Source organism: Rhodamnia argentea, chromosome 5 (genome assembly GCF_020921035.1).
Source record: "Rhodamnia argentea isolate NSW1041297 chromosome 5, ASM2092103v1, whole genome shotgun sequence".
Taxonomy (NCBI): domain Eukaryota; kingdom Viridiplantae; phylum Streptophyta; class Magnoliopsida; order Myrtales; family Myrtaceae; genus Rhodamnia; species Rhodamnia argentea.
Window position 1 is genome coordinate 16,990,709 of NC_063154.1, and position 23,911 is coordinate 17,014,619.

A 23,911-nucleotide genomic window follows, 5' to 3' on the forward strand; every position below is an offset into this window, starting at 1 on the left:
GCTGCTCCAAATGCTCTCCAGGCGAAGAGCAGAAGTACCGCATTCGCATTTCCCTTAACTGGCACAACAGACGAATCGACCCCTTCGCTCCCAAAAACCAAAACCAGAAGAAGAAGAAGAAGAAGACCCACCAAAGCACTCTTCACTAGTTGTTGCCGGGTCGCGAATCCGGAGCGCGCGCGGTTTCCGAGGTACGAGACACTCGCTATTACGTTTCCTGGTCGCAAATGGGAATGATTTTCGGTGCACTGGTCGCAATTCCTTTGTCGGGTCTTGCTTTTTTTGCTTTCTTTTGAACGATCCTCGGTGATTGTCGAATCAAGAACGGCGGTTTGTGTTCTGAATCGTAAAGAAGGTGGGAGGGTGGGTGAAATTTTTGATTAGGAGAGGATTAGTGAAGAAAATTGAAGGAAGAGGGAGAGTTCACCTAGAGATTGACCTGTGAGTTACTTTCTAGGACTTGGGTATCGTTGCTGAAGTGGCACTGCCCCCCATTTCTGACGAAGGTTGGCTGGTTTGGGTATTCGATTTTGACCAAATTGCTGCTTAGGACTTCATTTGTTTTCCCTTTGGGGCTCATTGGATTAAGATTGTAGCAAACGAAGCATCTGAGTAGCTTAAGGAATGAAAAGAACATGAAGCGGAGTAGGCAAAGGTCTCCGCACATTGTAAGTCTTCAAGTTGGTGGCTACAAATAATGTGATAGCTTTATCAAAGAGGTGCCGGGTGAGTGTTCTATTTGATTTCGAGTCAGCTTTTCTAGCTTTTAGTATGTCCAGGTGAACAAGCACACTCTGCTATTGAATGTCGGATGGTGTAAAGGAAGCGAAAATGAATTCATATTAGTCATGTCATGTTGCACTTTGCATGCTTTCTGTCCATGCTATTTTGTCGTGTTTTTCAATGTGATGGCATCATTGAGGACAGCTGATTAGATTCTATATTGCACCTGGACTGAATGTTTTGAAGAATGTCCTTGCACGTGGAAATCTTGATTTTCAATGAAGTAAAGGGGATAACGGCCATGATGGCACTTGCATTGGAGAAAAAGCATTTTAATTTGAGTCACTGCATCTCCTTGTCAATTATAAATTCCTTTTCCCGGCGAAATCATGATCTCAACATGTGGTGGGACCTGGCATCTTTACAAATAACCGAGTGAAATAAATCTTGCGTCTAAAGTTTTGTACATTGGAGTAATACTTCAAGTCACATGCATACCAAAATATAAGGATTACTTGTTGAATTGATTTTAACTTTCAAGTTTGACATTGCTTTTGAGGCCTTTGTGTCAAATAATGTTTGTGAACTTTGTTGTCGTTGTTTGCAGTTACAAACGGAGAAGATGCGTTCCTACCAAGAATATTTGTAGCCCAAAAATCAGCCTTTGGACTCTTTCTGCTTCTGGAGATTTGCCAAGTTCCCTGTTACCACCTTAACTTTCATCATTAAAGAGAGAGTTGGGAGAGTGGAGTTTGCTTCTCATCAGCACTACCGCACAGCCATCATATTGGTTAAGCACTTTTTTAGAATGTTTATGTTTATGGTTCTCTTAAAGTCTCCATTTTGGGATTTGAAGTGACCCATTTCACAGAGCGCTAATAGAGGACCTGTGCAAATTCATGGATTAGAAACGTGGTTTGTGTCTATCTATGGGATAATAGCACAGAGGAAACATAGTGCTGCAATTAATATATTATACTACACCATATAAACCCAAGATACTGATAAAAAATGTATTTTGGACATCTATGGTAGATTGTCATCAGTATGATTTGATTGTATATTAGAAATCTTGTGCTTGCGTTTGCGTAGTTATTGGATTGGCAGTTGTTTGCTCTTAAACTTCATTATCTTGGTTTGGCATTGTAAGTAACTCCATAGATTTTCATATGAATGTTGTCGGCATATTGGTATGCTGGCTGTTGTGGGTATACTGGTGTTATCTATTTATTCTTAGGTTTTGCTGTTGATTCTCCATATTTGTAAAATTGCATGTTTCATGTGCTTTTTGAACACAAGAAGTTAATTGAGGAAATGAGATGATTGGAGTGGAGAATAGTATGGACATTTTTACACCATATCTAACTTAAGCTTCTCTCTTCAAGGTAATTGGAGAAGTGTTGATTGATGTCTCATTTAAAGTACACATAGTATAAGGTATATAAGTTACTATGTCCAGTTAGCAATTAAAAAGATCGACCCGCGATAGTCAAGTGAAGTTGATATACTTATTTTTGGCGTTGAAGTTCATACATGTTGAACATCACCTTTCTTCTTAAACCGAATATATTGCTTTCTACCCAACAAGAATATGAAACACAGAAATATAGCCTGAATCATCTATGATCCTTTGCCATGTTGGTTGATCAGATAAAGTTTACCTGGAGGACATGAATAATTCAAACAGTCAAGACCTACTAAAATGATGGCAATGATATATTATTTATAGGCATTGATATTTCAAATTTCTTTCCAGCTTATTACAACTTCCTTTATTTGCTTGTAGTTTGGAGAGAACGTTGTGCATCAAACTCGTATACCTCAACATGATTTCTTAAAATAGAACCTATTATCTAGTTTTGTTGCTCTGATTAGAGATCTGGAAATAATTTAAAAAATGTCTGTAAATATTTTGTTCATAATGTCAACGTAGTGTTAGGGGAGATGAATAACAAGTGAGCATGTTGGAAGGATCAACACATAATTTGCATAGAATCCATGTCAAGGAACTACCTGCAAAGGGTAAGAACCGAGTTTTTTGAGTCGCAAATAAAACACCACAAAGGCGCTGGAGAGCTCATTTGTGCCCATGCTGTAAAATCAAAGCTTTGTTACAATAGCTTTGTTGTATCTTCTTTCTACATCTTCAAAATGTCACGAAACTAGCGTTGAAGATTATTCGTATTGACAAAAGAAGAGCATGGTAAAAGGTTATAGATCAGTTATCCTCTTACATAATTTTACCTTGTTTGAGAAGCTTACATCAAGTTAGGTGTCATTTGTCTAGTATAATTATTTCCTCAGCGATCTACATTTGCTGATACCTGCCACCTTTGTAGGGCTATCCTGACTTTGGTGACTTGCTCAGTCTCTTAAAAGGGGAGTTTTGAGCATGAGAAATGTTGAAAGCTTTGTAGGAGGAATGAATTAGCAAGCCAATTGAGATATCGCTTGTGATTATGACAAAATGGAACCCAGCTTGTAATGTATGGATTGCCTGCAGTTCCTTGAGTGCCAGCTTAAAAAAGGAATGCCGTCAACTATGGCATTAATGGTCGCTAATCGCTTGCATACTGGATGTTTGGGTTCTGGGTTTTGATGAAAAACGGTGATCTGTCTCTATAAATTGCAATGCGCATCAATGTCATTATGGCTTCTCAGGTCTCATTGAAGAAATATCAATTAAATCGGAAAGAATTATTGCTAATAACTTTGTTCTAGCTCAGCAATTTGACGAAATATCAGTAAGAGGGAAGTGCTAACTAGAATGTAAGTCAACAAACAGAGAGTAGTGATGAGAAACATCGCCATTCATGTTAGTGGCTTGGTGATAGTTTCTGTTGTCATCGGCTGTTTAAGTTGGAAATAACATTTATTTCGGAAAAGAAAAGCCAATATTCAGAGATTACTGATTCAATGGGAAAATAACATTGAAAAAGTTGATCAGGGGAAAGGGTAAGTAGGTTGATGACTAGGCCGAATGGTTAAATATTCACGTGGCGCGTTTATATTCGATCCTTTGTAACTTAGACTGTTACAATAATCAATTGTTAAGCTATGAATACAGTGATGTATGTGGCATAACCACATTAGGGTATATTTATATCTATAATTCTATTTAACGATGTGCAGGCATAAGCATGTTTTGTTGTTTTTAATTTTGTGCTTGTTTTCATTGTGCTGCAAAGTCCAAGAGATTCTAAAGTGTTTGTTTCTGGTGCAGTGTTGTTTTTAAAGCTAGTAACTCAGTTCCAATGGCCAATGATGCACAATTTTCAGGTTTTCAGGTACTATTATCGGAGACAGTTTTATTCCTTATGCAATATTAACGTTCTCTCAAAATGACTGAATCTGTTTACAGAGTCTTGGGCGGACATAATTGCTCTAGTAATACGCAAGTACTTTTTAAAAATAAGATTATGTGTAAGAGATATCATCTTTTCCATATCTAAATTGGTGCATGAGTCCCCAAGGGGGAGGGGAGGGGGTTGTTTGGGTTGTGGGGAGTTAAACATGGATGCTTGTATTGCGAAGCGAAGCATCTGGGTGAAATGAATTACGTAACCCTGTGAAGATTATTATACCTTTAAGTTGCAGGAAATCCACCATTTCGTGGACTCATTTACGTTATGAAAAGAAGTTGATTGAAGTGGTTTGATGCTGTGTCTAGGAAGACTCAGAGGAAAAGCAAGCCATATAGATACGGTGTAAATTACAGCCAAAAGAAAGTTTAGAAGGTGATTTAGCCTTTGGACAATGAGAAAGCAGGAAGATCTAGAAACTGTAAGAACTGGGCAATTTTCATAAGTTGGAAACAAGAGTTGAATACCATTTGATGGAATAACAGAGGGTTGGGAAAGTAACGGGGCATAAGTTCACTTGCAACCAATCGAGCAAGGCTCCAGTAGACAAAAGAATAGTAGACAAAAGAATGCCAACATATTTTCTGCTCAACTGCTGAGCGAACCTAATAGCCATCTTCATGCCTTAAGAATTCAACTTCAACTATCCTAATTGCGAGTTCTACTTGTAAATTGTAAGATGCACTGGGGGAATTAATTCTCGCTTTCCATTGTTGAATGGAGATCAAGGAAACCTATGAGGTCTTCTTGTTTTGTTATAGGCGTTAGGCATTGAGTGTATGTATTCATTTGCCTAAGGAATAGCTTCTTCACTCATTTTCATTTTCTAATGTTGGTTGTCCTATAAATTAGGGGCTGATTCTTTCTGACTGCTTATTTTACTACAGCCTCCTGTAGTCGGTTCTGCAGATCCTCCGAGGAGTTTTACTCAGCCAGTGCCTGTTCAAGTACCGCATTTTCCATTTTATTTGTCTCTGCTTGTTACTGTGATTAACATCAATCTAAAACTTCTTTGAATATACAAATATTGCAGCCTTGGCCAGCGCTTCCGCCTCAGCAACCACAGCAGTTTGTTTCAACGGTACCTCAACATTTTCAGACTCCTAGCCACGTTACTCTGCTCATGAATATGGGGTTGCCTTCTGCACCTCAGCATCCCCAATTTCCTCCGCCAGTTCAACATTTAGCTCCAAGGCCTGGCCAGCCAGTTCAGAATATCCTTCCTCCTCCTCCTCCTCCTCCTCCTCCTCCAGGACCATTGCCTATTTCTCAGCAAAATAAGCCCATCGCATCTGAGTCACTACGACTTCATCAGCCTAGTGGTCTTGTTCCGAATAACTTCGTGCCTGCAGGGACCGGCCTAAGAGCTCCTCTGTTATCATCATACACAGTAAGATCAGAAGTCTTATCAATTGAAAATTTCTTTTAAGCTCTTTCCTCACTTGGCTTTCATGGACTGCATTAATTGCAGTTTGCTTCTCATGGGGGACAGCAGCAAGTTAACTTTGTTGCTCCGAGGCCCCCTTCTCTCTACCATCAAATGTCTCAACCACAGGCTTCAGGAGTCTCGAGTGGGGATCAAGTTAATCTGCCATCTGAAAGCCAGAACACTACCCCTGTGACTGTATTGCCAGTTACCAGTGAGCAGCCTGCAGTTTCTGCAGCACTAGCACTTGTATGAATTTAATATGGTTAAGTTGTTTCACTTCATTGGCCACATAATTTTTTATAATTTTTTCTCACGTGCAACAATACTTTGGACTTTCTCTTTTTATAGGTACTTTAAAGAACTTTTTGAAATTCTACTTTGAAATTTCAGGAGCCAAGTGTTCAGCATAACTCTTCCGAAGTTGTCCAAAGAATCCAAACGGATTGGATAGAGCATACCTCTGCTGCAGGAAGAAAGTATGTGATTTTGATGGATTTTTTTTAGGGGCACTTTCCTGAATAGGAAAGGAATTCTCATATTATAAATAACCGCAATAACTAGGATTGACCATACTGGTAGGTAGAGAATGCTTATGAAGGGTAACCTTTCTTCGACTGATGAGAACTTATAATGCTTATAGCATGTAATGTGTGGCAATTGTATTGCCATTATTACGATAACTGGAATAGTGCTGTTATTGAAATTAATATTCTCTTGGAGGATACCTTGCAATAAATCCCAAAACACAAAATAGAAAAGACATACTTTAAAGCAGAAAGAATGTTGGCTTTATAGCTTGAGGGGATGATTAATCTCAAGCTTTTGGTGGTAAATTTGTATTCAGTTCCCTTTGTTACATTATCGTGAAAGTGTTGGATTGACTCGTTCTGTCTTTAGGATCTCCACATCTGCTGAATAGGCTTCGTTTACAAGTGAATTAGAGTTGACTAGCCAAAGAAGTGGGTCAATCAAAATGAACTGTTGCCTTTTGGAAGCTTATAAGAGAGAAGTTTGTATTTGCCCTTTTAAGAATACAATGTGGGGATTCTTGTGCATGTGATACAGTGACCTAAGGAAGAGGTGAGACCTATGAAGAAGACGGGTGGACAACATAAGGGAGGTTTTTGTATATTATGGAGAATATGGCACAAATGAGAGCACAATGTAGTGTGTAGTGAAAGGAGCCACATGGCTATGCCCATCTATAGAGAAGCTATCCACACAAATGATAGCACGATGTAGTGGAAGGAGCCAAATGCTATGCCCATCTATAGAGAAGCTATCCACTTGGTTAATATCTCTGATGTTACTGATATGCTGACTATGGGATGGGTTTGTATTGTCAACCGGCAAGTACTTCTATTGGTAAAGTTAGTCGCAGAGACCGAAACAATAGCTCGAGTTGCTTTTGCAGCAGGGTAACGGGCAATTTAGGATTAGAAGCACCGGATTGATGACATCTCCTGGCCCAAGCTGCTAGTTCGTGCTTTAGAGGAGTTGAGTTCTTACATTATGTAAGTCAGTGAATTATAGTTGATTAAGAATCCATCAAGCACAGTACTTCGAAGGGGCAATTGACGGAGGGGCCTAGCCCTACTTTCTTTTGTATGCCGTTTCCTGTGGTTGGGGATTGTTACTAGTCGACTTCATTTGTCTTGCTCAAGTATACATTGTAGACACAAGATGTCTGCAAGTAGTGTGCAAAAGCATGAGCGTAATTAGTTATAAAGAAAAATGACGAGCCTGGATGAAAAGTGCCTCAAATATCACCAGTTGGCATTGGAAGTAATATGAAAGTGATTTCAATTGTCTGCTGAGGCATTCTAGAGCTGGGCTGCCTTCAAAATGAGTGAGAATGGTCATGCTTTAAATTAGATTTTATTGAGTGGATCTAGATATTACAATCGTATGACAAGTAAATGCATAGTGGCTCTTACAGCCTTCTATTATTGAAGTGCTCAAATTTTTCTTGTCTACTCCTTTTCATGTTTATATTTCATTTATTTAGCTTTAAGAGTACCTTATTTTATTCTGCTCTCTGTTGTCTGCTGTAGATATTATTACAACAAAAAGACAAAACAATCTACATGGGAGAAGCCCTTTGAGTTGATGACTGTAACTGAGGTAGGCTATACTTCACTTGATGCTTGACAGTAGTCGCATTCATTGTGAAATTCCATTTGTATATTGTCTAGCTCGTAATATAGTAATCCCGGTAACCTTTCCTATAACATAAATTGCTTCGCATCTCGTATAGGATTTCTTGTTATAAGTGCTTTGATACCGTTCCAACTTTTTTTATCTGGCATTTCATTGCTCTTCCTGTTTGAGGACAGAGGTAACACAAAAGAAGAGCTGGCTTGTAACTTGGTTGAAAAGGAAATCGTTTCTGAGTTTTGTACCCATGGTAAAAATTTTGGTGCTTCGAGAGAAGCAAATTTAACTACGATTGTGTGTTTAGCATGATTATCTTAGCTTATATGGTGATCTTGTTTATATGAAGATGCTTATGGATCTTTCAGAGTAGAAATTATTAGGCATTAGCGTTGGAACTGAGAAATCCGTTTCTACAACTTGAGTCATCTTTTGTTGATATGATGTTGCAGCAGTTGCTGTTAATTGGACTTACATAGGTGTCTCGAGTTTGTTAGGAGTGTGCTAGATTGGAGGCTGGCATGTTTTCTAAATTCTGTGTGCGTTGTGAGACTTCAAGTTGGTAAAGTGTGATTATTTGGTGTTTGTTTGAGAAAAGAGCGCAAACCAAGGTATTCTTCCTGTAATGGAAAATTGTCTTTAGGATTCATCAAAAGGATTTTCCGTGTGAAGATGCATTTTGAAGGAGCTTTACTTCGAGGCAACTCTGTTGATCCCTATGCCGCATCTGTGCCTCAAAGTTACATGGTGAAATTTAAGTCCATATGATTTGTTGACCCTCTTTTGTAACTGATAGATTCGATGATTCATTTTATGTCGAGACCTTTTTCCAGCTTTTAACAAGAAGCAAGACTAAGGCAATTTGTTATCTTCTTTTAGGCTCTGTTTGGTTCAACATTGGAAATGAGCATTAGGGCTCTAAAGTCCCTTGGCCAAATGCAAATGGTGTTTGGTTACTTTTTTAACTCACGTTGGGGAGATGTAATTGCATCCGAAATGCTCTAGATTTTTAGCCCTAGAGGTTCTTTGGACAAAAGGACTTTTGCGAAATGTAACTATTTTTTTTTTTATTTTAACTTTGTCACCTTCGCTTGCCGCCCCCTGCCGCCCACCGGCTGCCTGCCCCCGGCAGCGGCCGTCGGCGTCCGCCACCCGCCGGACCCCACCCCGGCCGCCCGCCGCCCCCCGGGGGCTCCGCCACCTTTTTTTCAAAAAGTAAAAATACTTTACAAAGTTCATTTTTCACCAAATAACAATTACATCAAAGTTGCTTTCCAAATGTGTTTTTAAAATACACTTTACCAAACACTATTTGCATTTTGAAAAAGGCCTTTAGCCCAAAGATATTTGCATTTTCTCAAAGTTCCTTAGCCAAATGCTGAACCAAACAGGGTCTTAATCTTTTGGTCACTATTCGGATAAAGGCAAACATAAGACTTGCTTGGGTAGAAAAAAATTGTCGAGAATAACTCAAGTGTGTTTGAATTATCTAATGATGGTGTAGGGCAGGGGGAGAACCAATAACCATTTTCTTCCATTTGTTAAACTTTGTGGTTGACATTTCTAATCCGTAAACTATGCATGCGTTTTAGTTTCTCATTTACCAACATGTTTTGCAGTTCACTGATATATTCCTTTGAATCGTTCATTGTAATATTCAAATTTTCTGTTCCTTAAATTAATTGATTTAGTTAACTAAGTGTGTTATATTTGGTGGACATGCATGGTTAGTGGATATCTCGGTTATGTTGCCAGGTTTTTGAATTATTAGATGGCATGTTTATTAGAGCATTTTGAGGCATGCTGTCTCGGAAGTGTGATAATTTATTATGTTGTATAGCCCTCAATTATCATGGGTTTCACTTGATTTGGTCCCATCATCATCTTTTCCAGTAATGTGTCTGAGGTTTTTTGAAGGGTGTCCACTTATTGTAATTTTTACATGGATCTTGGTAGTTTGAGAATGAACTGTCAATTCTGTATTTTCCCATATGTGCTTTGCATGACATCCATAGCTTTGAAGGTGCTTAAAGGTACATGCCCTGCTACTCTCTTGATTGGTAATATGTGCTGCTTGGCGTACCTACTAGTTAACTTTAATGTTAGTACCTTGTCATTTTACTACTTCCTTGAGTGTGACTATTCTATCTTCTTAAACATCCTTGAGGAATTTGGCGATGAAAAAATACCCAAGTATGCTTGCAATTCCTCATAATCACGTGTTGGCTGAACTTTTTAAACATATAGGATGGTTTCTGAGCTTTCAAGTGAGCTTTTGGAATGCAGTTTCTGTTGCGTGCAAGTTCTCCACATTGTGGAGTATGTCACTCTTATAGTATTGTTTTAAAGGATCATTCTCCACCAATGTGGAAGCTTGATATGGGTATCTAGGTTAAAAATTCCGTTACTGAGATTTGGTCATTGATTTCATTGTTATGTCAAAATAGTATAAACAACTGGGAGTCAGCTTGGGTCCTCAAATAATGTGGTTCAAATTAAAGTCAATTGTGTTGTAGTTTTGAGAGGAATAAGGAAAGGGTCTCCTGAGTTTATGCATTTTATTGAGTTCAAAGTGGGAAATGGCTCCTCCATCTCCTTCTGGCATGACAGGTGGTCCATGGACCTTATTTTAAGTGAGCTATCTCTGGAATTGTTTCAAATAGCTTCCCATCAAGAAAATGCTGTTGATATTTCTTCTTTTTCTGATGGGGGTGTTCTCTGGAATGTTCTTTCCGAGAATTGGCTCACAATTGGGAGATTGGAGATTTCATAGTTTTCTGAGATTTAGATCAGTTCGATAAATTGGATTAGTTATTCACTGATGAGCCCTCGCTGCTTTCTTTAGCACCTCCCAGTGGTATGGATGTTTTCCTGGCTAATTTAATCTAATAATCAAAAGTTCCTTCTAGAGTTTCCTTTTTGCTTGTGGGTAAATACTTGACCATAAACAATCTGCTAAAGAGAAACTTCAGCTTGGTGAATGGGGATTTTTTTCTATAAAATATCGAGTGTATCTGTGTGTCACCTTCTTCTCCATGGTGATTGGACAAGGCAATAACATTAGGCCTCGGTGATTGTGGGTATCAAGGGTTGAAGCTGCTGCTATTAAGGAGGAAATCCGGGTGTGGAAAGGTCTGCAGTTTGGTCGATAAGAAGAAACGAAGAATGCTTTGAGCTATTCTTACTTATATTTTTTGGATAATTTGGAGGGAGAAATTATCAGAGCTTTCCAGAACAAAGAGCAGAGTATTGATTTTCTGAAAACAGATGTTTACAGTTATTGAATTGTGGTTTCCAGAACAAAGAGTAGAGTAGTGACGCCTCTTTTTTGGTAGATTTGATAGACCCAGTCTCTATCTAGCTTTGTACGGGGATGGTTCCCCACGGCAGTCGTATCCTTTCAATGAGTTTTGTCTTTAACATTCGTAAAAGAAGGATGGGCAATGAATTTAGCCAAGAAAATTTGTGAATGTTTTTTAAGCAGTTGGGCAGTTCTCATTTCTTCCATTCTAATAAATTGTTTCTTGGTTTTTCGAGCAAATATAATTTCCTGGGTTCTAGTCAATCACCATAGCGGGAAGAAAAATAGAACCTCATATTCTGCATGTTAATATCAAGAAGTTAAATTTCAAAAAACTGAAGGATTGAAAAATATATTCGTTCCTGGCTGTCCACGAGATATGCATATTCCCAATAAATATAATGTGGCTTTTGTGTTTGTTTTTCATTTTTCAATTATTACAAGATCTTTCGATTCTCTTAGGTATTATCTCAGGTTCTTGTTAACAATGGTCGGAACTTATCATGTGTACAGAATATATACTGTGACTTTGATTTGCTTTGATGTCATCTTGACTTGATGTATGGCACTTGATGCTTCAAAATTTGAAAAGTGCCAACTGCCAGTGACTTTGTCCTGATATCTTTTAATCACTCTATTCGTGGACTAGATTTTTCCATATCTTATCGGTTTTCGCCCAAAATAAGACATTTAATTTTTCTATTTGACCATGAGTATTTTTTCCATTGAGAGTGTTCTCTTTTGCTCATTGTCATTCTATTACTGTGACAGCGTGCAGATGCTTCAACTGACTGGAAGGAATTTACAAGTTCTGATGGAAGGATGTGTGTGCTTTTCAAGTCAAGTTAACGTTCGTCCCTATAAGCTTCTTGTTGTGTTGACTCTCTCCTATTGATTGACATGTAGATACTACTACAACAAGGTTACTAAGCAGTCTAAGTGGGTTATGCCTGCTGAACTGAAGGTGCCTAAATCTTAATTCACTTTTGCTTCTCTTTGCCCTTCTATTGTGCTACCCTGTTTTGACACTTCAATTCCAGTTGGCTCGTGAAGAAGCACAGAGAAAATTGGCCGCGGGAGCACAGTCAGAGTCCCTGCCTTCGTCTTCTACTTCACTGGTTCCAGTTAAAGAACCTGATGGTGTAGATATATCATCTTCCATATCTCAAGGAACATCGAGCCCAGTTCCAGCGGCACCTTTCAATGCCTCTGGGGACACAGAGTCAGCGGTGGTTGCTGAATCAGAAGAAATATCTGTCCCAGTGCCTGCTTCCACGTTGCCGGCTGTTGTCTTTGATACATCCATGGACGATGGTGAACAAACTGCTGTTTTTCAAGGGAGCAATGAAGTTGCTGCTGATACGATTGATGATGGCACAACCCCAATGTAACCTAATAAAGAAGCTATCATGTCATAGAAAGTTAGCCCAGTAACTTTATATTGGATTTAACCTTCTTACTTAAATTTGCAGGATTGATTCCGAGAAGTCCACTATCCAGGATATTTCCTGTTCACCTGGAGTACCTGTTCAAGACATAGTATGCCTGAAAATATCTTGTAATGGCGCTTCTAGTTTGCATTTCCTATGCTATAAGCGATTTAACTGTTCAGTTTTTTTCAGGAAGCCAAGAAAAATGAACTGATTGCTGAAGGGACAGAGAGACTTGATGAGAAATTAACTAATAGTGAACCATCACTAAATGCCAATAAGCTGGTATGACACATGATCTGCAATATTTTGGTCCTCTCAAGATATATTCTGGGTACTGTAGTTTGAGTTATGACGATCCTTACTTGTTTAGGAAGCTAAAGCTGCATTTAATGCACTTCTGGAGACTGCAAATATCGGTTCTGACTGGACTTGGGAGCGGGTAAGTTACTGTTTTTGAAGCTTTTATTTGCACCTCAAATAACTTCAAGTACTGATAGTAGCACTGACGTTTCAGGCAATGAGAATTATTATAAATGATAAAAGGTATGGTGCTTTAAAAACACTTGGGGAGAGGAAGGAAGCATTCAACGAGGTAAATCTTTAAATTGTAAGCACTAAAATAGTCGTTCTATCTTTCCTTTCTTTTGACTAATTCACTTATATTTTATGGGACAGTTTGTTGGTCAAAGGAAAAAGCAGGAAGCTGAGGATAGACGCATTCAACAGAAAAAAGCTAGGGATAATTTCAAGCAAATGTTAGAAGTGAGTCATTCGTTGCCTCTCACTTTGAAAAATATATCGTTTTCCCTCTTGTTTTCTTATTTCTTCTTTACGAAATTTTGACCCAGGAATGCAGAGAGCTGACATCTTCTTCAAGATGGAGGTGTGTCTTGGTGATTGTTTACTTTTGGTCCTTTATGTCAGTAATCATTTGTTACTAACGTCCCTATATAATTAAATATTGTTTAGCAAAGTAATGACATTGTTTGAAGAAGATGAACGTTTCAAAGCTGTTGAAAGAGACAGAGACCGGAAGGATATATTTGAGAGCTTCATAAATGAGCTGGAAAAGAAGGTATTCTTTTCCTTTTGTTCTTAGGAAAACGTTTTTTGTGTACCTAAATTATGCTACCCAATTGTTGATTGACATTATTTTTTGCAGTACATTTTATTGGTTGTTTCTGGTCAATGCACGCTTTTGTGTTTAGTGCATAAAGAGAAATATCAAATAAAGAGTATTGGGAGGATATGCTTGTGTGAAATAAATTTGACGCGTCTGTTAAGTCTAAATGTGAGGGGAAAAGCAGTGCAGTATTGCCACCCAGATAATTTGAGTAGTGTAACTGCATCTTATGCTTTTCAAAAATACTATTTTAGTTATGTGGCTATGTGATGCGGCATCTGGAGGCAGTTACGAAAAATATCTGATGTACTTTTGGGCTGTGTTAAGCATACTAGTGAATCAGATCGATTTATATGAATATGAAAAGGTGCCTGATTTTGGCAGCAACTCCGGCTAATTTTGAGAAGGGAATAATATCTTTTCATTGATAGTTGCTTTGGCTTTGTATCGATGAAATCCGATCATCCATACATAACGAATTGATGTGGTATATTCATATCAAAACTTATGAACAAACAGTAAGAACTCCAAATCTTATTGAGATTCGAGCTCCATGGTTGGTTTAAACTGGTATCTAATTTATCTATCTGTGGGGGGTAACTTCATCCACATTCTTAAACTATGTATAAACTTCACTGTCAGTAGGAGCGGGAGAGATCTTTGGAGGAGCGGAAGAAAAATATAAGGGAATACAGGCAATTCTTGGAGTCTTGTGATTTTATTAAGGTACTTTTCGGAAACTCCTCTTTGATAGCATAGTTTCAATTCTGATCTATGTTACCTTTTTGGTATGCCTTTTTTTCCATGTCCAGTCACTCTGGGAACTTGTTAATCCCTCCCATCCACTGATTACTTTCTCTTATGTAGGCAAGCAGTCAGTGGCGCAAACTACAAGATCGCTTGGAGGCTGATGAGAGATGTTCACGCCTTGAAAAGATCGATCGGTTAGAGATATTCCAGGTTTGTACTAATTCTTGGGGATTTTGTTATTTTGGTATTTGATATTGGCCTGATGAACATGATTTTTCAGGATTATCTGCATGATCTAGAGAAAGAAGAGGAGGAGCAGAGGAAGATACAGAAGGTGCTGTATAATTTGTCATCGGGCAGTTAAAATGTTTTCGTCTTTATAATATTTCTTTCTTTTTTGATGAGGTGAAATCATTTGATTTCTTTCTTGTGTCCGATGTTTTCCTATCATTGTGACTGATGCAGGAGGAAATGAGAAAGGCAGAGCGCAAAAACCGTGATGAATTCCGCAAATTGATGGAAGAACATGTTGCTGCTGGCACTCTAACTGCTAAGACTCTCTGGCGCGATTACTACGTGATGGTTAGAGTCACCTGTTTTCTCTATAGAATGAGCATGTTTAGTTACTAAACTACCTATCTGTTTTACTTGTGATGGTTCTAGGTTAAGGATTTACCAGCATATATGGCAGTTGCGTCAAATACAACAGGTTCAACTCCAAAAGATTTGTTTGAAGATGTTGCTGAGGAACTACAGAAACAGGTGAAATATGACTTTTTGGCTTGTATTTTTCGTGTACATTTAGTTGGAATTCGAAGTCATTTTCTTAATTTATTTAACAGCTGAAATCCATATAAGTTTTTCTTCAGACATGTTTCTGCATAAATGAATTGTGCCTATCAATAACAGCAAAATAATTCCATCTTTCTAGAATATTTCAAATTGGAATTCTGGATCTATTCTAGGACATGCTTGCCTACTAAAACTGTCAACCAAGCCTTCATTGGACTACACGTGGGTGGCGGTGGCTAAGTGACTCTTTACGTGTCAACTCCAGTTATAAATATGAACCTATTGGCACTTTTAGCATCTCTTATCATACCCCTAATGTAGCTACTTCATCCAGCATTCTTACTTTTATCATCATGAAACTAATGTTTCAAGTCTTCCTATGGCGTTGATTCATGTACCATAGGTGCTTTCGCCCTTCTATCAGTATTTTCCATATTGCATAGCAGTCTCGTGGTGGTTCTTAAAACTTTACAACTTTTAGGAGTATTTTAAAGACTCTAGGATTTCTGAATGATTTCTCCACTAATATTGAACTCTAATTCTATTTATTATATGTGCTTCTCTGTATTATGGGGCCTTGTCTCAAGAATGCAAATGAGCTTGCTTTTAGGTACCATCTCTTCCCAAGGTTTACTGAGTTTTCTCCACTAAGGCCAGTTTCTGTAATGCTAGATTGTGTCTTCCCATCTTAATACCTCAGTCACTCCTTTCAGATTTTACAGCATCTACGTGGATCCTAGATTTATTATGCCAGAGAGAAAGTTGTGTGGCTGGGAATAACGATGTTAGAGGATGTTAGAAAGTCCAATCCAAAAGCGTAAGCTGATAGGTGGAGGGAGATCACTTGGGACAACGATAACAACTTCAACAGGGGAACCTGTTTAGTTTGGTTAGGACATGTTAAATGATGTGTTTTAGATTTTATAGTCCAAAGCTGTCTTGTTATGGTGGGGATGCTGGGGAAATGAGATAGCAGAAGGTTTAGAGATGTGAACGTCAGTTTAAATAAGGGCCAAGGTCCCACATTGCAGTAGAGGTCTCGTCAGGTGGTATCACAGCAATAACACTGGTTTTGGCTGCCATTGGCATGCATTTTGTTACTGCCGCAATATTGGCCAATAGCAGTAGCTGTGTAGTGCTATATTGCAGCTGCTATTTACAACCAGGATAAGGACGTTAATCCATAATTTTATATATCGTACTGCTATAAGTAATGCAATCAATGTAAGAGGATCCAAATGCTGAACATTCAGGCTTACATTTGAGAATTTGATTCCTGATTTGTTTTGCTTATGGAAACAGATGTGTTGTGATTAACATGCGTCATCGTGCCTCATTTTTTGTAGTAATTTCATAGGCAAAATAGCATCAACATGTATGGTTCAACGGAACTACCTGATTTTTGTTCACGTGTTCAAATTATGCCCCTGTCTAGCTCTAACATGGGCAACGTACAGCGTATCGATATAGTTACTTTTATATAGGGCACTCACCTGTTTCCCCATACTTTCTGTTTCCCCCTTTGGGAATTTCATGATAACCATTTACCAAATGTGTGGTTTCTCTGCCACTGAGAACGTTAATGCTGTGGAAGATTTTGCTCATCGTTATTATTTTTTTTTTTTCAATGAAGTACAAGAGTCAATTGCTTCTTTGATTGATTTTGATGTATGATTTCAAAGTTATTTTGAATAAGGTTTTCTCATGTCTTAGTCTCCTTCCATATCATGCAATGGTCAATTGAAGCCAATTCAACGAATTTCGTTGCTACGTCTCATGAAAATTTACTTTGTTTGGTTGTGTCTATGATGCTGTTATTGAACATGAAAAAGTATGTGCCTGGAAAGTGGAAAATTCTGACTTTATCTCCCTTTGGCAGTATGAGGAGGATAAATCTCAAATAGATGATGCAGTAAAACTTAGAAAGGTATGAATGATTGGAGGGTTTTACTGTTTCTTGCCTATATCGTCCCATATAATCTTCTGGCTTGTATCAGATCTCCTTAAAATCAACCTGGACCGTTGAAGACCTGAGAGCGTCCATTGCAGATGATATGCGTGGCACACCCATATCAGAAATCAATTTTAAAGTATGTTTATTTTTTCAGCTTGTTAATTCTTCCCTCTCACCACTTGCTTCTTCCTTCTGGTTAATGGTCCACATAGTGTTTTAATTTCCAGTGCAAACTATTTCTGAACAATTAGCTAGGGGCTTGTTATGATTCATAATTTGTTTGTTTGGCCTCTGACATGATGCTGTTGCAAAACATTGAAAGTTGTTTTGTATGTAGCCTGTATTTTATTGTTACTATTTGGAGTAAATGATGAAGCATGAATCGTTATTGCTATAAGATCGTATGTGCTGAAAGCCAAAGACATTAAATGGTTAAATATTTCTACCTAATCGAACAACTGAAGCCATTTTTTTTAGGCATGATATGGTAGAAAGTCGGTCAGAAACCATGTTGAATCAGCAAAATGATATCTGCTGACAAAAGCTGGTTGCTTAGATTCCTGTGAATAACTTCAGAATATTTAAATCATTCAAATAGGTTTTAGCATTAAGCAATTGACAGTTCTTTAAAAAAATTCGTTCTCACCCTGGTGAGTTTCGTATATCCTGTGACTAAGAGATTAAATGAATGGAGAAAGAATTAACTGTTTTCATTGAATCGACAGGCTAAGCAGCTCAACTTCTATTAGTGAAACTTGTGATAATTACTATTTGAAACTTTGAAATCTCTGGATGTCTTCTATGAGATCAAAGACTGCTGATCGGTTGCCTGTACAAAGGGACTGCTAATTGGATAATTACATTCTACTGACAGACTGATGGATGCATTCAGCACTTGCGGTTTCCGGCTGAACCATGATATTTAATGTTTAGATTGTGAAATGGGCCAGAATTCAGGGAAATATATCTTGAGTTATTAATAAGTGACATACCAAAAGTTCTAAAAAATATGCAAGAATTTGATAGCTGTGATTGGCAAGGTGGCTGATTTTTTCACCAAGAAGTTAGGCAGGAGCTTGAGTTTAGATTTGTTCAGCTCAATTGCAAGCAAGGAAAAAAAGTGAATTTGTCAATGACATCTTTTTAAATACGGAAATATGATCCTGACTTCTAAAGTGGGTTGGATGAAGTAGAAGAGAGACTAATGATAAAGTCTGCTTAGACAGTTCAGACTTTATCATGCAATAGAAACGTCTGATCTGGATTTTCTTGCTTTTTGCAGATAGTGTTCGATGACTTGCTCGAAAGAGCTCGGAAGAAAGAAGAGAAAGTTGCTAAAAAGCGTAAACGACTTGGTGATAAGTTCTTCGATTTTCTTACGACTATAAGGGTATTGCGAATGGATGTCAACTATATGCCTTCACACTCATCTTATGTATCTGCATATCACATTGATATGTTTTTGCTCTCTAAAGTTGATTTTTCTCTCTAAATGCGATCTTCTCATTTCCAGGAAGTAACTCCATCTTCAACATGGGATGAATGCAAACAACTGGTTGAAAATAGTCATGAGTACAGGTACAGCTTAAAACAACATTAAATTTGATGATATTATGACGTGCAGTTGTTTGAAGAAAACAGCCATATTTCATTTTTTATTCTGCAGACTGTTGTTTAAATGGGCTAAACCTGTCTATCTAAATGCTATATTATATTAATTGAACTTTGCTGACGGGCCTTTTCTGCATATAAGAATTGAATTAAGTCTGATATTTGGTTGTCGATCCACAGTATTTGTCCTACCTTGATATTTGAATTTTGAGCTTCAATTGACTTCTCCTTCTTTCTGAGAAGCTGTTACATACACTAGAATCTGACATTGCGAAAAAATCATTGTGCAGTTCAATCGGTGATGATATCTATTGTCAGGACATTTTTGAAGAGTATGTAACAAAATTGAAGGATCACGAAACGAGAAAACACAAGGAGGAAAAGGTACTTATCTGCTTTGATTCATGTAATAGACGCTCCTGATTGTCTCTCATTTATTTTGTTATTTTCAGTTTGTAAATGAAGTAAATATGTATGATACACTCTTTGCTCCATTATCTTGAGAGATTCGCCAGAACGTAGTGAGGCCAAAGGAGCCTCGGAATTTGGTGCTATGCTGCAATTGAAGTAGTGATGCAAAATTCAGATGGAATGTAGCTAGATGCTCATTCTTTTTTGCTCAATTTAAGGACAAATTCCTATGGCATCTTGATCTGTGTTGTTTTAGTTCTAGTGCTTCAAGTTTTTATTTTCAGTACCTTAACATTATGGCAAAAGAGAAGGCCTCAAAAGTCAAAATTATTATGACCATGCAAAATTTTGTTCATTGGTACTTGTTGCCTTGTCTATCACTTGTTTTGCTTCTTTGCAGGCAGAAAGGGAAAAGAAGAAACGGGGAAAAGAAAGGAAAAGAGTGAAAGATAGGAGAGAAAAGGAAAGGCATAATAGAGAGGAGGAAGAATCGAGGGACAATGGAGCAGACAGTGACCGAGAAATTTTGTCTGAGACTCGTGCATCATATAAGAAGAAAAAATCAGGTGAAGATCGTGAAAGAAAGCATCACAGGCATGTTCATAGAACGGCAGATTATATGGACATTGCTGAGGCAGAGCCTCCTGAAAAAAATCGTAGACACAATGGTGACCATAAGAAGGCTACACAGGTATCTATAATTTCCTCTGTTTCTTAGCTTGAGCTAGCTGCCATTTTCCTTCCGGAGGAGATTATGTGCAAAAGTTATACAAGCAAACTTTTCTCTCTGTTTCAGTTTTGACTGGATTTTTTTTTTTTATCTTGTGGGTTTATCCCGCAAGCGTTGCCATGTCAGTTGTGGTTTTTCGACAGAATGGTCATGCTTGTTATAGCATGTCAGCGTCGCAATTAACAAGTGTAGTGTACTTCTTTCTCTACCTAGAATGCTCAGTGGAACAAAACCAAAAGTTTTCGCTCTTTTTTTCTACTTACAAGACATTTGCTTGTACTTTCATTGTGAACACATTCTCGGGCATAGCATAGTGGGTATGTGTGTGTAGCAAATCACAACCAAAAACTTAAGCTATTTGGTGAAGGGAGACTATATGTTGATGCCCCGCTTATGCCATGAGGGATGACACTTTATCAACCCCTCTCTCTTGCAAATCAGACTATGATATTAAAAGAATGCATCCCGAACTAAAGAACAGGGAACAGCACGTGGAATAAGGTCAATGAAATTGTTTTATGTTAGTAGATGGAGAGAGGCCTACATGAATATAAAAACCCATTAAAACGCCGTATTCAAGCGACATGGGATGACACTTTAACGTGAACAGAGTCATTAAAATCAAATCTTCACATGAAGTATGCTTATCAAGTGTCCCGAGCACTGATTAACAAGGCCAGTGAGATATATGGGTCATGACCAATATTTCAGGTTGTCATAAGAAGTAATAACTGCTTCACTGCTGCACTACTGCAGCGACATCAACAAAACTTGTTGCAGCCTTTTCCCTGTGAATGTTCAAGCTCAGATTTAGCCTGCTCTTAGTTCTTGCTCCTTTTTATTGCAGAACAGTTTCCAATGAAACCAAGACGTAAATAAGTTCAGTTCCAGCTCATATGTTTAGATGAGAATTTGTTTTGAAAGGGTGGTACTTTACCAGTCATTGGCTTCAAGCAGAAGCATTTAGTGTCACTTTTTGGGGCCTAATTCTATGTTTGTTGTCATATTTAGGTTTAGTGGCATAGTACTTATGATCCTTGGAGACAGCACACACTGAATGTATCTGAATCAATCTTTATGAGCTGCCTACTACTGGTATTCGTATTTGTAGAAGCAATTATAGCTAGGGGCATTCACAAGCTGGTATTTTGTGAAAATTATATCCCAGACTGAACTTATTGGGTCAGATGTTTCTAAACCCGAAAGCTTAGCCCAGCCTCATTCAAGGCTGGCTGGCCTGACCAAATCTATCCTGGTTTAGGATTAGCCCAGTTTGACAGGCGCTTAAAAAACTGCAAATGAGGAGGAAAAAGAGACCCAAATCTAAAAGATTCATAAGTTTTATTCAAAATCACCAAAGGAATACATAAAAGTCCCAAATTAACACCACCATAGATAGAATGAGAAACATCAACCAACAAATACACAGAGAAGGGTACAAAACCACACTAGAAAAGGCAATAACAGATAACCGACGCTTGAGGCTACTGGTGTCCCCTCACTGGTTGCGGTCACTTATCATGGAGTTTTCTAGTGATACATGGTTGTAATTGCTTGATTTGAAGCAGCTGCGGTCATCATCCACCTTCGTTGCTTGGCCAGAATAGGTGGGGGATGTTAGTCGAACTTCATGGTTGGTCATTGCTGGATACCTAGACGCATGACAGTGGATGTCAGAGTCGTGGGGTCAATCAAGGGTGGAGATGAGAGGAAGTTGAGATAGGGTGGTTCCCGGCCTAGAACTAGGAATCGACCCCATGACTCCTGGTTCCAAAAGATTAGAACGCACCTGGAGCCGTCGATTCCTAAACCGGTGGTCAGTTTGGTTTGTTTTGTGGTTCTACTCGAGAACCGGTCCATTTTTTTGTTTTTTGTTTTTTGTAAAATTACATATAAAAGTTGCACCATCTCAATACAAAAACATATATTGGCTAAGTGGTTGTGTTGTTATTTGTTCATGTTGGAGACCATGGTTCCATTCTCAATGGGTGCAAAAGTATTCTTTTGTTTGTTTCAAAGAGGCTTCAAAACCGGTTCAACCCGGGAAACGAACTGGTTACACCAGTTCCGGGTTAAACAGGAGCAGTGCACGCCCCTAGTTGATAGAGCTAGACGTGTAAGAATGAGTATTAGGGTTCTTGAGTTTTAACTACATCAACATCAACATCACCTTTATCCCAAACTAGTTGGGGTCGGCGGTTCTTGAGTTTTAACTTTTTCATAAATATTATCTTGTCTATTTATTTTCAGGCCAGGCCAGTTTTTTCGAGCCTCTGACACTGAGGCCCGAAAACCGAACCAGCCCAGAAAATTTACAAGTCAGACCCGAAACCTGGACAGAGCTTAGCCCGGATCCAAAAAAGTCGGGTCAGTCCAGGATTTTTGGGACAGTGGACTTTTATGTACACCCGTACCTGCTACAGCCACCTTTTTTTTTTTTTTTTTAATAAACTGAGAACACCATTGAAGTAACATTGCTGAGACTTGGATAGTATGTTTATCTTGAGGACTGGTGCCCTTATTATCTTCAAGTTGCTATTCGGAAGATTCATTTATTATCTTCCTAGATTTGTTTGGGGAGATCTGTTATATTGAGGGCAATATGCGGATAGAGTGGTTGGTGGTGCACTGCTAAAGGAAAAGAATCAGAAGGCAAGTGAAAACTTGGTTTTGCTCCTTTTTGGCTTTTTGTCTTATTAAGTGGTATTTTCACTCCATAAACAGGGAGGTCAAAGTAATACTTGTAGTCCTCACTTTGTACATAGCTCCTACCATGGAAGTCCACCTCAGTCGAACCACTTCCTCTTTTGTTCATCTCGGTGTTCTTTGGCCATTTCCATACTCTATTCTTTCAATTCCTCCTTTTTGAGGTTGTTATTGTCCAATTGTTCCTCACAGCACTAATGTACTGAATTTTTTTTTTTTTTTTTTTGCATAACTTGTGGTGCAGCATGAATCCACTCCCGAGTCTGACAGTGAAGGCCGCCATAAGAGACACAATAGAGATCACAGAAATGGTTCTCATAGAAGTGGTGGGTATGTGGAGGAACTTGAAGATGGGGAATTTGGCGAAGATGTAAGAAATTAGTAGTTTGGCTCTATTCATCTTTGAACTGCTGTGAACCTTTTCAAGCTCCCTTTGAAGTCCAGCTAAGTCAGTTAGTCATCATATCACTTTTCATTTAGAGAAAACGAGCTGTTTTGTATGTGTTTTCAGCTCCTCTAAATTTGTGCACAACTTCTGATTTCTTTTATTTATTTTTGGGTTGCCATACATCTAGCCTAGGTGAGTTTACTGCAGATATACGAAAATTTCATCTTGATACGGCTGACGTTTCACTGAAGCGTGTCGTAGTTGGTGCTTTGGCATGTTTAGAAACTAGCAATTCTCGATGGCATTCTCTGCTTTGTTTCTTGGCAAGGTGACACCAACCCCTTTGATTTCCGTGCTAAAGAATTTTGAACCGGCTTAGAGGACTCTTGTAGGAACCCCATTCTCCCTTGTATGTGAACGAAGAGAAGTGGAGAGAATAATTGACCATTGCAGAAGGAATTGCTGCATATGTTTTAACAATTTGTGAGCAGGTGTTTCAAGTATTTTTGACAGGCAGTTGTTGATGAACATCTTCCCCTTCCTCAAAATAGCAACCAAGGCAAATCCCCTTCGACTGCTAAGTAGGGTTATGAGGATTTGCTCTTCAAGATTTATCAGTACTGGCATATTTTGACTCTAAAATTTTATAAAGTGAATTACTGCAAATAATCTCCGACCCATGTCTATGAGAAGGACAGATTAAAAGCAGCAAGAGATTGAAGGGAGGGAAGTAAGGACCATCTAGTTTAACTAGAAAATTTTAATTGGTTCCATGAGAGTTGAAGCAATCAAACTGTGGTCCATGTCAAAATTCTGATCTATCATAGGGAAAAGAAAAGGTGAAAAAGAGCGCTAGTATCATGGAAACCACAATTTGGGTCAATTCATTTACATAAACGGTGAAATCGAGTCTTATATATGAAGGATGAGCTCAAGTACTGGCAAAGGTTTTGACTTTAGGATTGCTTTTTGGGACCAAAGAATTTTGTGTTATGGGAGTCATTGTGAAGTAGATGCCTTCGATGCCCTATATAGGAAGTAGAA

At 38.3% G+C, this 23,911-nt stretch overlaps 1 protein-coding gene across 5 annotated transcripts; it reads left to right on the forward strand.

Annotated features, from left to right (window-relative positions):
- The first annotated feature begins 31 nt into the window (after positions 1–31).
- On the forward strand, positions 32–23,741 carry LOC115755180 (pre-mRNA-processing protein 40A-like). 5 transcript variants are annotated; one of them, XM_030694491.2, is made up of 32 exons: positions 32–191; positions 1,331–1,513; positions 1,595–1,741; positions 3,952–4,010; positions 4,973–5,032; positions 5,119–5,475; positions 5,557–5,760; positions 5,905–5,990; positions 7,569–7,638; positions 11,741–11,793; positions 11,876–11,933; positions 12,010–12,356; positions 12,442–12,508; positions 12,592–12,684; positions 12,773–12,841; positions 12,917–12,994; positions 13,078–13,164; positions 13,251–13,285; positions 13,372–13,477; positions 14,171–14,251; positions 14,393–14,485; positions 14,556–14,609; positions 14,741–14,857; positions 14,939–15,037; positions 16,947–16,994; positions 17,065–17,157; positions 18,304–18,411; positions 18,535–18,599; positions 18,923–19,016; positions 19,444–19,734; positions 22,724–22,849; positions 23,566–23,741. In XM_030694491.2, the coding sequence occupies exons 3-32, from the start codon at positions 1,735–1,737 to the stop codon at positions 23,599–23,601; spliced, it is 3,141 nt and encodes a 1,046-aa protein (XP_030550351.1). In that variant the 5' UTR covers positions 32–191; positions 1,331–1,513; positions 1,595–1,734; the 3' UTR covers positions 23,602–23,741. The 5 variants fall into 5 exon arrangements, with proteins under 5 accessions (XP_030550351.1, XP_048134800.1, XP_030550352.1 ...); XM_048278843.1 differs by having other exon boundaries at positions 1,331–1,741; XM_030694492.2 differs by lacking the exon at positions 1,595–1,741 and having other exon boundaries at positions 3,947–4,010.
- Positions 23,742–23,911: the final 170 nt, after the last annotated feature.

Coding starts and splice junctions, on each gene's coding strand:
- LOC115755180 (XM_048278843.1), top strand. Junction 12,509..12,591: donor GAGTACCTGTTCAAGACATA/GTATGCCTGAAA, acceptor AGTTTTTTTCAG/GAAGCCAAGAAAAATGAACT. Junction 12,995..13,077: donor GGAAGGAAGCATTCAACGAG/GTAAATCTTTAA, acceptor TTTATGGGACAG/TTTGTTGGTCAAAGGAAAAA.